We start from the raw sequence: 13149 nt of genomic DNA, 5'->3' as shown, positions 1-13149 counted from the left end.
CTAAAAGCCGGTAAGCCCCACGTTCAGGGCCGCCAATTGTTATAACTCTACTTAAGGGATGTTAATAATTAATATTATTCATGTAAAAGAAAAGGAGGAACGAGTAAAAAAAGAAATTACTTAGTTACAAAACACTCTTAAAATTTATTTAATAAAATGTATAAAGAAGGGTTAGTCTTAATCTAGGCTTAATGATAGTTCTTAAAATTAATTCTTAAAACTAATTGTCCTTTTTCTTAATCCTAAATTATCTTCATTCACTGTCTTAAAAGTTGGGTCACGTTACGAGATAATTATGCAAAATTGTGCAGACACTTCCCTTTACGATGATTCTGGAATCACGGATCTCCACGTTCGCACTTATCACCGACAACACAAGCGGCAACTTGGGTTGGATCCGAAGGGCGGAAGTTGTTCAACCTGGGCCAAGGCTCCGAAGGGCGGAGTCGGCAGGCAGCGAATTCTGAGTGGGCAGCTTCTGGGTAGGAAAATCCTCGGCACCGCTCCAAGGGGGAGAGCAGGAAGTTTCTCGGCGGAGGCGAGACGGTAACTTCTGCTAGGGCAGCTCCCTGGTCGGAAGAGCCTCGGTGCCGCTCCAAAGGGGGAGAGCAGGAAGTTTCTCGGCGGAGGCGAGACGGTAACTTCTGCTAGGGCAGTTCCCTGGTCGGCAGCTGCCTCGGCGCCGCTCCAAGAGGGAGAGCAGGTTGATGGCTCCCAAGATGATGACTGTCGAGTGCGGAAATGTGAAGTGTCGAGAACTAGGCGAGATCGTGACTGCCAAGAGGGCAGCCTCCTGGGCGGAGGCGCCTCGGCGACCGCCCCAAGGGGGGGCGAGATGATGACTCTCGAAAGGCGAGATTGTGACTGTCGAGAGGGCAGCCTCCTGGGCGGAGGCCCCTCGGCGACCGCCCCAAGGGGAGGCGAGATGATCACTCTCTGACTGGGTACTGGATACTCGGGACTGTTGGTTGCGGAATCTGTCTTCAGCTGTTGAGGCGAGATCGTGACCGCCGAGAGGGCAGCCTCCTGGGCGGAGGCGCCTCGGCGGCCGCCCCAAGGGGAGGCGAGATGATCACTCTCTGACTGGGTACTGGATACCGTTTTTGGTCGGGACTGTCTTCAGCTGCGCAATCCAGCGACCGTAGCGCGCCTGTCGTGGGGTGCTGTAACTAAAGTGGTTCCGCTTTACACCACTTCGGTACGTTGTTTGAGTCCGTGGCGCTGGCATCGACATTCTCACCGTAGTCGTTATTATTATTTTAAAAGATGCTAAAATGACATTTGTACAAAAGACCTTCAAACAATTACAATTTAGCCTAGCCTTGGGCGAAGGTTTGTTTTTATTGCCGGGTCGCTGGCTTAACGTTCCCATTTCAGAATTACTACTTAATGACGGTCTAGAGATAAATCTGCCGACTAATGGGTGTATTGCTTGAGTTGGCTTTCTAAATTTTTATTGCGGGACCGGTGAAACTATTCACTAAATACTTAATGTCTAATAATTCGAACTGCCGCCTCCATCTGCGTGTAAAATCAGAGAGATAAATGCTGGAGCACGTGTTCGCTTTGGTCTTTCTGTGAATTCAAGTCATGTATATACCTAGGGACATATCAAGTATTCAATTGGAGTATGACGCCAATAAAAACAGAAAATATGTTTTTTACTCAGCTAACTGCATAGTAAAGTTTGCCAAATTCAAATAATTATATTTTTATTATCATAATAAACCTGCCAATTTTTCTAGTCTGTTATCTAATTTTATATCAATATTATTTTTAGTTTCAATTTAAAAAAAAACGCAAATGCTAGATTTTATAAGTAACAGATTAATTATAATAAATATTGTACTTCAAATTAAAGGTTAAAGTTCTATCAACATGACAGTTGACCGCCATACTAAATATGTAAAATATTAATTTTGAATTGAAGGATATAGCCATTAAAAAGCACTATTTTCCATAATCTTTAATGAAAAAGTTGTTGTTTATTGTCATTCACGGTATTATTTGTAATGTTTATTAAAAACGGTAGTCGTAAGTAAAAATTGACCCTTAATTTTATTAATAAAACATTTCAATAAACGAAACATCTGAAACTATCGGAGAAAAAAATGCTAAAAGACTCTATGGAAAGTTGCAAGTTACAAGCAAGAACTATGGTTTCTCGCAATTTATTTTATCTTATGGTAACATAGGTATACATTAAAGTGTTTTGCTGTCAGATGTGTCAGATTGGCTGTCAAATTAGGGTCGTTTGAAATAGTCACAGCTTAATATTAACGTTTGAGCCTGATGGAGGCAACTAACACTTCTACGCCACCCTCGGCCAGCAGGGCCACCCGCTTCATGATGGAGGGCGTCGGGGCTCGAGTGATCCGTGGCCCCGACTGGAAGTGGGGAAAACAGGTTAGGTTAAAAAAAGTTTAAAATAAACAAAAACTTTTCAATAACATCATGTAAATTTGTTTATCGTCGTGAAATTTCTCAATGTGTAGTTTTAAAGGTAACTATGCAAGAAAGTAAGCATGGTAGGTTCCTGTAAGCGCTAAAATACTCTTAAGTATGTTAATTTTAATCACCTTGTTTGGAATTACTGAATGTGTGTACTTTTTGAGTATGGATTCTTGAAAGGAAAATTGAACATGTAATAATTACCAAAAGCAATGTTTCTTTAAGAAACCCAAACTAAGAACCTAGAAATTAAAAATTTTTTTCGTAGAAATAGACAAAAAACCTTTTTTAATCATTTATTGCGGGTTATGGTTCTACCAACATGATAGATGGCCACCATACTAATGGCGCGAAATATTCATTTTGATTTGAACTAAATAGCTATCAAATTGTACTATTTTCCATCTGCGACAAGGGAAATAGTCGTTTCAAATTTCAAAATTCAAATAAAATAAAAACACTTGATTTCAACTTCATTATTAAGTGAAACAACAGTCAGGGGTGATGTAAACATCCACAAAATAAATGTTTAAGTTATTTTGGGTTATTTCAATAATTTATGCATATTTCCTAACCTTTAAACACAACTTTGATTGAGAAAAAATGATACTTTAATGCATCTTTTACCATCTCCCCTGACATAATTAGTTGTTTCTTTTAGTAATTAAATTGAAACCAAGTGCCACTTTTTAATTTTTTGCATACTAAGCATGAGGGGGAATTCAACAACTTTATCATAGTTCCTTATTGTAATTAAGTTGAATCAAAGGATTATTTCAACAAAAATGCATATCCACGGTACTCGTAGGTACCAGTTTTTATTGAACTAAACCTCGCTTATCCAGTTGAAGTTTATGGTATATCTCTAGTGAAATTCTACCGGCTGCACCAAAAAACGCTTCGCTTTAGTACATAATCGTACATAAAAATTTTGCAATGACAGTTTAATCCCATGCAATTGAATTGGACTACTACCAACCACAGCATATCCGACTGATTCCCTTTGCTAGAGTGTGGTGTATTCTATCTCACACTCGTCAGTTGATACATTCGTCTACAGTAAAGCACACTCTGTGGTTGCTGGGTCTTGTCAGTGTATTTCTGTAATTTTGTGTATGTGTATAAAGTGTATGTCTAACTAACTAATGTACCTAATGCTTTTACCTTATTATTGTTTGGGCTTCATTATGTTTTTAAAAGCCATATGGGTTGATTGATTGATTGCAGGATGGAGGGGAGGGCCACGTGGGCACGGTGCGCAATTTCGAATCCCCCGAGGAGGTAGTGGTGGTGTGGGACAATGGCACGGCAGCCAATTACCGCTGCTGCGGCGCATACGACCTGCGCGTGCTGGACAGTGCACCCACTGGTGTCAAGCACGACGGCACCATGTGCGACACTTGCAGACAACAGCCCATCTTCGGTGAGTACTCTGCTATAATACATTAAATTATTACCCGTGCGAATGCCTATAATAATTATTATCCAGACTGAAGGTAATATTTTGATATGTGTGGGCACTATTCCACATCCCACACTCAAAAAATTAACTAAACACAACATTCATTTTTCAGAAGGACATGCACAAAACTTAATAATATATTTTCAGATGCTGATATTTTCCATTTGTCCTTAGTTCAGTTTACTAAATGAATATTGGTGAAAATTAAATCAAATTGTTAATTATGTACCCTCTCCCCCTGCTGTGTGTAAGATATCTCAGTTATTTTCATTAACATGTGTAAGATATCTAAGATATCTTAGTTATTTTCAATAAGGTGTTATATTTTTTTCTGTTTATTTATGTCTTTTTCTGTGCGTAACATAAATTTAATATGGAAACTTCACTGGTTAATGCAACATGTAAAATTTATCACCAATACACTAAAATAAAATAAAATAAATGTTTGTTTGTTGCAGGTATTCGCTGGAAGTGTGGGGAGTGCACCAACTATGACTTGTGTTCCGTGTGTTACCACGGGGACAAGCACCAGCTGCGCCATCGCTTCTACCGCATCAGTGCTCCCGGCGGCCAACGCTGTCTCGTGGAGCCCCGCCGCAAGAGCAAGAAGCAGGCCGTGCGCGGCATCTTCCCGGGGGCCCGCGTCGTCCGGGGGGTCAGTACATACTACTCACTATACACTTATAGAGTAGTCACAGACAACACACTTCAGAAGGCTTAGGCTTTTCCCCATTTATGCATCATATACACACAGCGGCTATGATTGCACCGGATGCGGTTTAGTGACGCCCACTTCTTCTGACGGAGAGATCCTTTGATTCCGATGATTTTGTTTCTGATGATGGTTCAGTTCTTACTGCTGTACATGTGCAGTATATTTTTAGATCATTGTTACCACATTAAACGTTACAATTTTAACTTTGCAGTTGATTAGAGATAGTTAACCAATTTTTGTTTTGCCATCCCAACATCAAGAGTATAATAAATCCACAGACAGATCATGTTAAGGCGTCTTAACCAGCGGCCGAGAATTCAAATTTCGATTCGCAATCGGACATTTTTTTAGAACGAGATAGAAATACCGAATTCATTCCACTGCCTGCTGTATACCCGCGCGGCTGACGAAAACTACAGCATGGTTCCGATGAAATAACGATTATTGTTGTTGAATTCTCAGTTGTAGCTTTCTTCCTAATAAGTAGTTACATACATATTTGTAAATTATACGTCGGAGTGCGTAAACATAATTAAATACAAATGCAGCGTTGACCTAGTAGATACAAAATAGGTAGACATATGAATATACTATTACCAGTAAGTTTTATTTCTAATACTTATCTTCAAAGTATTACTTGATTTGATACGTATGATATTGAAAATAGGGTTAATTCCTTACAACTGAAGTAGTATATGTATTATAATTAGGTTTTATTTTTAACTATTTTCTACGGTACCTACCTACATATGTAGTTATGCGATTGCATAATATTGTATCGCTTTCATGTATTTGTTTTCATGGTTAGGGGCCGTTCAAGTATTATGTAAGCACTATAGGGGGGTAGGGGGGTCTTTTCTTTGCTTATTTTTGATGACATGGGAGGGTGGGGGGGTCGAAATAGTGATTACGTCAGCACTGCTCAGCAGTAGTTATTTTTTTTTACACATTGGCAACTCACACATTGTCTATGTTTGAAAACCGAATACATATTCGAGGATTCCCACAAATAATTAATATGTTTAGGTACTCGCTTAAAAAAAAGATTACATTAACAGAAAAATGCATATAGGTACCAATTTTTACGTAAGCATGGTAGGGGGGGGGTAAGAGCTTCGCTTACTTTTGGTTACAAGGGGGAAGAGGGGGTAAATAATTGTAATAAATCTGCTTACGTAATACTTGAACGGCCCATAATGGAGGTAGAAAGACCTGACTATTGTTTGATTTTCGAAATGTTATTAAATTCACGAGGTAAATTTCAATTGAAAAATCATAGGTAAGGATATCAAAAATAAAGGATATCAATAATAAATAAAATAATAATTTTTTCCTAGTACAAGAGGCTCAATTCACAACATGAAATTATGAAATCGACAAACAGTAACACAAAAAATATTAAATATGTTAAATAATACCCATGTAATAGTGAATTGGACAATAGAATAGAAATTATGAACAAAAACATGATTTGAATCGCACATCACAAATCAAAATTTATTTGGTTCATGGCACTTTTTGACCACCAATCACAAACAGTTTCATGTACTTTGGCATAAGTTTTAACATTTATACATGAAACATCGATGATAAACATAAACTCCTGATAGTCCATAGTTGATTATTTTCCCTGGAAATTAAACAACAGAAAATTATCGCCAAATGTTATAAAAAATAAATGCGTATTCTGACTGATTCGTTCGAACGACCCTGTAGCATATAAGTACGTACAATGTACATGGATAATTAAATATCACTAACCCTTGTTTTTTCTGAAAATATGTGTCCCACATACGTTTTTGATGTTGTAATTTGTGTTTTCTAATAAAACTTTTTTCCAAGGGTATTTTCCTCCCCATTTTCAAGCGAGGAATTTCTTTAAAATGTTATTAACTAGACCGGCGTGGACTAGACGTCCGCTCGCCGCCCTGTCGCAGCGGAGAATGACAAAATTTCGGCTTGCGCTGTGGTAATCACAAACAACGAACAAACAACAAATGCGAATCGAAATGAATTACTATTATATACTTTAAGAATATATTTTTTGGTCATAAATTATTTCTAATGTTTCTATAATGTCTTGGTAAATCATTTTTGTAAAAAAATCGGAACTATACCAATTTGTAAGACCATAAATAAATAATCAAATTGAGGGATTTTCATCACAAAACCCGTGCTCGGATTTATTTATTAGTAATTTTATTTGAAATAAAAACAAAATTCTTATACATACTTTTGGTAGATAATTTATCGATTTTTTTCACTGTATAATTAATTATATGATTTGAAATATTTGTTTAATGTATAATACAAATTCACCTTTGAAAATGCAACAAATCTGCACATTGACCAACGGTAACACTTTATTATTATATGAAAATAACATTATTTTTCAAAATTTAACGTCTTTCTTTGGTAGATAAAATAACGATCTTTCGAAATCAATTTGTGTTTTTTTGAAGAAAAGTGTCCATACGTCTAAAATTGGCCTAAAAAATGACAAATTTCAGGTCAAATCTACCTATTTCGCCTTAAGTTGTACCTTCTCAATGCGGCCAGTGATAAATTTGAAAATTCCCCCTTTATAGCATGTTGAAACTGACAAATTATCATACTGTCTCACAAGAAAAAAAAATCGAGTTATTTATGTTTTGTCATACCGAGAAGATTTAATTCTTCGCTCCCGCTGATTGTGGTGATGTACACTATGGATATATTATATACTAATACATACAGAGTGTGGTTTCAGGTTGACTGGCAGTGGGAAGACCAAGACGGGGGCAACGGGCGTCGCGGGAAGGTGAATGAGGTGCAAGACTGGTCAGCCGCTAGTCCGCGCTCCGCCGCCTACGTCGTGTGGGACAACGGCGCCAAGAACCTCTACCGGGTGGGCTTCGAGGGTATGGCCGATCTGAAGGTAAGTTATTACTGGCACCATCATACTCAACTGTAGAATAATTTAAACATAGGATAATCACGCTCGGGTCGGTTAAGTCTGATTGGTTGAACCCTTTCGTATTAATGTTCCGAAGTGTGAGGACAGTTCTGAAACAACCTGCCATTTGGTCTTAGGTCAGAAACTGGCTTTGAAAAATTGAATTAACCGCCCTATGCATACGAACGTACATAATACGTCCGTCAAAGTATCACCCAAACGCAACAAGCCGTATCAGGTACGCTCAGGTACAAAAAAAACTTTACCGAAACCCACAAAACGTTCGTGATACGTTCGTGCGCGTCAAGTTTGTTCCTGTGTCATCGCGTTTAGGATTTTGAAGTCAGGCGAAGCAAACGGGTGAGTTTTCGTCACTCCCATACAAGTTACGTCGCTAGCAGAGATGTTCAAAATGGGTACCCAAAACCATTTGAAATGCAAAATGGAAATGGGTCAAAATTTTTCCATTTGAAAATGCAAAATGCAAAATGGTTTTTAGAAAAGCATTTCAAATGCAAAATGCAAAATACCAATTTTCAAAATGCATTGAAAATGCAAAATGGTTTCTCAGGTTAAACAATTAAAATAATTATAGAATTTTTAAACAATTTTGTCATTTAATAATGGACATCAATGTAAAACAAACATATTACATGATGGTAAATCCAAAAACACCACGACTACAGATAATGAAATCACAAAAAATTTGCGCGGGACTAATGTTGCCAACGTAAAAACATAGAAACTGCTATAACTGCTAAATCTAACATTATTACAGCCTCATGGCCCCATTTTCAGTATTTGAATCAGTATTTTTTGTAATGGTATCACTCAATTGCCAGGGCTCCTACCAGGGAGCAACTTGACAAATATAAATTATCTCTCATAGCGAGGTTAAGGACCGACTGATATTTGGGGCTTATGAAAAAAAGATGAGTTGAGATAGTAGGAAGAATGTTGCAAAAAAGCATTTAAAATGGAAAATGCATTGAGAAAAGCATTTAAAATGCAAAATGCAAAATGGTTTTTAGAAAAGCATTTAAAATGCAAAATGGAAAATACCCATTTTGCATTTTGCATTTCCATTTGAAATGGATTTATTTGAAATAAAGCACATCTCTGGTCGCTAGTCAGTGGTTCTCAACGCAAGTGGCGCAGTTTTTATAACAATATTATTACGTTACGTGTTTTTTAGTGAACTTCATGGGAATGTATTGTTATGTTTGCACAAAGCTTGCAAGAGCTTACTGTATAGTTATGTATGTCAAGCACGCGAAGCCGGGAATCAAACATGCACCCAGAGCGTGTAAACACACTAATATATACGCATCTCGGCGTGTCTACAATCGGGTGAACACCAATACATACACGTACATCCGCGATGTCTCCGCCTGATATTGGTCACGTAGGCCTATAAGTACCTACAACCAATCATATGGCTAAGATGCAAAACGTCTCCTTATAAGGGCATCGGAACAGGCACCAAAAATAGAGGTGGAAGGGACAAGCTTCCCCCCGCAAGCCGGCCCACGCTTCAGTTCCCCGAGAGACGCGTAGCAGCCAACATGTTCGAGACTAGTTCGTGATTAGCATTTTACCGCCAAAAGGCGCCCATAATAATGGATCGGCCTGCATTCGTTTTATAATGTGCCGCGTCTCTAGACTCAGTTATCACGTCCAGGCAATCTTCAGCCGACTACACTATCATGGATATGATTGCGTCATATCCCTGGGCCGCGGCCGTGCACCCGCCGCAGCCCACGAGGTTCCATCTGTGCCGCCCTTCGTCGTATTCCCGCCCTTCGCGCTGCCACCGCTCTGCCACCCACGAGGTTAGCCGCCCTGGCCGCCTCAGGCCGCTTCTGTGCCGCCCTTCGTCGTATTCCCGCCCTACCGCATCAGCCTAGGCCGTGCTATGGCAGCCGCCCATCATAGCCGCCCTTCGTCCTGCACCCTGCCTAGGCACCTGCCTATGGCCCCTGCCCATCATTCACCGCTTCAGCCTAGTTTACACGTGAGCGAATAATATACCTTTGTCCATCAGAGCCCTTAGAGTCAATAGATAGCTAGAAACAAGTCAGGCCTTAAAGAGCTATGTACCTTTTGTAGATCTGTTTGATAACCTGTATTACCTGTATTACCTGTACAATAAAAACTCATATCAAGAGACTTGTTTCATTTGGGAAATTGACTATATATAATCCACACCCTGAAGATTGGAGTACAAGCTCAGCTTGTGTACTCACCTATAGAATATTACTTGGCTTGAAGGCTAATGTAACAACTTATAACTATAAGTTACGTTAATAAGCTCTAATGTAACACTGGCGCCACAACTGGATAGTCAATTACCCGATGGAATGTGTCTTTTCTTGTAATGTGTTACTGTAATATTCTTGTCTATTAATGTTTTTATCCACAGCTGTGTGTTATAATTCATTTCTGATTCGGGAGTGTTTGTTCCGTCGACCGGTACACATACGTAGTAATACGCGCTTTGTCCGCCGGGTTACGCATGTACGTAATGCGCAGTTCCAATTTCTAAATACGCAATAAACAAATACGAGAAATTACGGCGTAATAAACATTAAATGTGGTTGTTTCCAAGAGATAGAGGTGTTATTTCAATTTTGAAATGCAATTTAATTGTTTCATATAGAAATGATTCCTTTTGTCAGGTTAAGCTTTGCTTATCTGTTTCATTATAATAAGTTGAAATAATTCAAATACTATAAAGAACTTCCAAGTGTCAATTTGCGATAGGATTAAATACAGTTATTGTTTATTTCACATTCTTTAATAAATATCGTATTGGTTGTTTTTAAATTAAGATCCATAGACTTTACCGGTCGTTCCCATTATTAAATCATGGATCCTCCCAATATTGGTAGAATTTTAAATTTTGAAAAGGCAACGGCGGTCATTACAATTACAATCACTTTGCTCATCCGGTCTGAGAATAAATATCGTTAACAATTTCACTGTTAATAATATACCGACAAGGAATTATTATTATTAACTTGCCGCAAAAGTAATATAACAAAAAATAAATCATGGATCAGAATAAAAACTCGCAACAGAAAAATATTACACAGAAAATAAATGTTTGGTCAAAAATAAAACACGCTACGAGCAGTAACTTGATATATCTTAATAATTCACGACTATTAAAATACTGACAAAAGAATTATTATTCCCGCGTCGCAACAGACAATATTTACGCATAATAATAATAACAAACATTTGTCAAAGCTCGCCGCGAAGCAGTTGTATGATATGTTTTTTTGTATTTAAAATACGTAATAATTATTGAATACTATTTCGTTCGCGTTTTTTTTAGTAGAATCAGCTGAATAATAGAGGTTGGTGTCATTCGTTTTGTATAAACTCAAGGGCGTCATGAACCTTTGAGTGAATCTTGTGCCGATTGACACTTTAACCACGCTGTTTTTCTTTGATGTTTGTTATCTATTAAGTTGGCTGTCAAGGACGCTTGCAGACCTTCTAGTAGGAATACATAGTAATTTTTTTTTTAACTGGATTTGCAATAGCGTATAGCAAAAAATCAAATTCATTCATAACAATAGTAATTATATTGAAATAAAAGTTAATACATTGTAGTTATGAAATAACTACATAAGTAATATAAAATTATATTTAAAAATATACATTTTTGTATATATTTCGTTACGAAACACGACACGTTACATTGATTGAGGGTTAAATTCAAGAACCTTAAGTTTTAGTGGAATTTTTTTATTATAGTAAGGAAAAAACCGCCTTAAGCATTCAATATCCTGCCCGGGACCGAAAAATAAACTTAATTTATATTTCGTGGAATTATTGTACTAAGAATATATACCAATTTTTAGTACAAATTAAGGTTATATTTGTATATATAATCTTCTTTTCGTTGACAGGAAACGGCGTAAGAAATGTCCTGTACTTTTGAAGTGATGATTTCGTTCTTCATCACTTAAAGTTATCAGTGGTAGATTAGGAACCCATTTTGTAAATATAACTCAAATATCTTGTGTTATAAATTGTATAGTTCAAATGAGAAACCCCGTATGTGGTTTTTGTTCAGACATTCTCTTATATAGAAAATTATGTCAAATGTTTTTGTATTTAATTGGTTACATACCAATTATTTGTTTTTTTTTTCTGGAATTTTTTTTCTTTTCTCCTTCTTGCGCAGTGAATACGTGTCGTTATTTTTAAGGAAGTCAATCTCTAGAAATCGGATTATGTAGTTCTCGATTTTTAAATTAAAAAGACTCGAATAAGTCTTATATAACAGAGATTGAATTATCACACACAGTAGTTGTTGAGTGGTATGTAATATGTTTGTAAATTATAATTGTGTAATTGTATTATATGTTATGCCATGTCAATTATGGTGTAAATTTTTTTAGTTGTAAACACGTATTTGATTGCCTCGGTATCAATAAAAAAAAACCAGCGTGTAAAGTCCTTCATAAAGTTGAGACGAAATAAAATTGTGTAATTGTAATATGTGTTACGCCATGTCAAGTGTGGTGTGTATGTTCTCATAGGAAGATGAATTATAATATATACCCGGTAAGAAGAAATAGTTTTTGTAAAGATAACGTAATTATGTCTTAGATTTGGAAATCTAAAATTGTTGGTCATTAAGGACAAATGGTGGTTGCATATTTATGTCATTTTGGGACATTATTGAATCTTAACCAATGAATTGGGTTAATAATTGCACTTAAGGTCATTTTGGGTTTTGTCTGGTCATTTGGTGAGAACACTTTATGAGTGTTCTGAAAATTTTGTCGAACGTTTTCGTTACGACGTGCTGGTGTTTCTTGTTGACACCTGGTACAGCGCTGTACGGTTTATAGGAAATAAATCGTTAAATGTCATAGGATAATATTAGCCTTATAATTAATTACATGGTAGGTCTTGGTAGCGTTGACCTGTATAATCAATATGCGATACGAGAGGATTGGTCTATATGCCTAAGAATTATTAGCAACCAGACAAACCATGACTAAATGAGAATATATTGTTAAAATCTTGAGTGGAATTTTTGTTATTTTCCGTTTTTCAAAATTATCAATGGATAATAAGAAATAACATAACATGTGTATTGATACTTGTGTTGTATAGTGTCAAGAATTTCATTGTTAAAGACGCAAATATGGGTTGATTTCGATCAATCGCATGATATACCTAATCAGCGTACACATTCCATAACAGGAATTTTGTGTATAAAAAAAACATGTCTAGTTTAAGAATTTCATTGTAATAAACGCGAAATATGGGTTGATTTTGGTCAATCGCATAAGCGTATAATATTCTCTAACCAAAATATCATTTTGTATAACATTGTACAATTGTGAACATTGTTAATTGTTCTTCTTTTGTGGTTTGATGGAAAGTGTAGGCCTGGTGGTAAATTGTGTACATCCATTCGGTAATACCACATTGTATGCTACATTGGTTGTTTTGGTATTGTCTTTTTTTTAAGAAAAAAAAAGGAAGCCAGGTGTATTCTTTTTGTTTGGAAAGAAGGTGATGTGTAGTCTTTTCTGTTTGGAAAAATCGTATGTATTC

At 36.9% G+C, this 13149-nt stretch overlaps 1 protein-coding gene across 1 annotated transcript in view; it reads left to right on the top strand.

The window, feature by feature from the left end:
* The first annotated feature begins 2211 nt into the window (after positions 1 to 2211).
* The window catches only part of mib1 (E3 ubiquitin-protein ligase mind bomb 1), a 648848-nt gene continuing 637910 nt past the window's right edge, over positions 2212 to 13149 (top strand). Inside the window, exons 1-4 of the mRNA XM_089631187.1 lie at positions 2212 to 2406; positions 3679 to 3874; positions 4372 to 4568; positions 7378 to 7545. Of these exons, the coding sequence (XP_089487313.1) occupies positions 2293 to 2406; positions 3679 to 3874; positions 4372 to 4568; positions 7378 to 7545 (675 nt within the window). The 5' untranslated portion in view covers positions 2212 to 2292. The remainder of the gene's footprint in view (positions 2407 to 3678; positions 3875 to 4371; positions 4569 to 7377; positions 7546 to 13149) is intronic.

The sequence above is a fragment of the Hesperophylax consimilis genome, chromosome 4 (genome assembly GCF_061612785.1).
Source record: "Hesperophylax consimilis isolate HC1 chromosome 4, BYU_Hcon_1.0, whole genome shotgun sequence".
Lineage (NCBI taxonomy): Eukaryota > Metazoa > Arthropoda > Insecta > Trichoptera > Limnephilidae > Hesperophylax > Hesperophylax consimilis.
The sequence above is the reverse complement of the archived record's forward strand: the minus strand, read 5'-3'. Positions and strand labels throughout refer to the sequence as shown.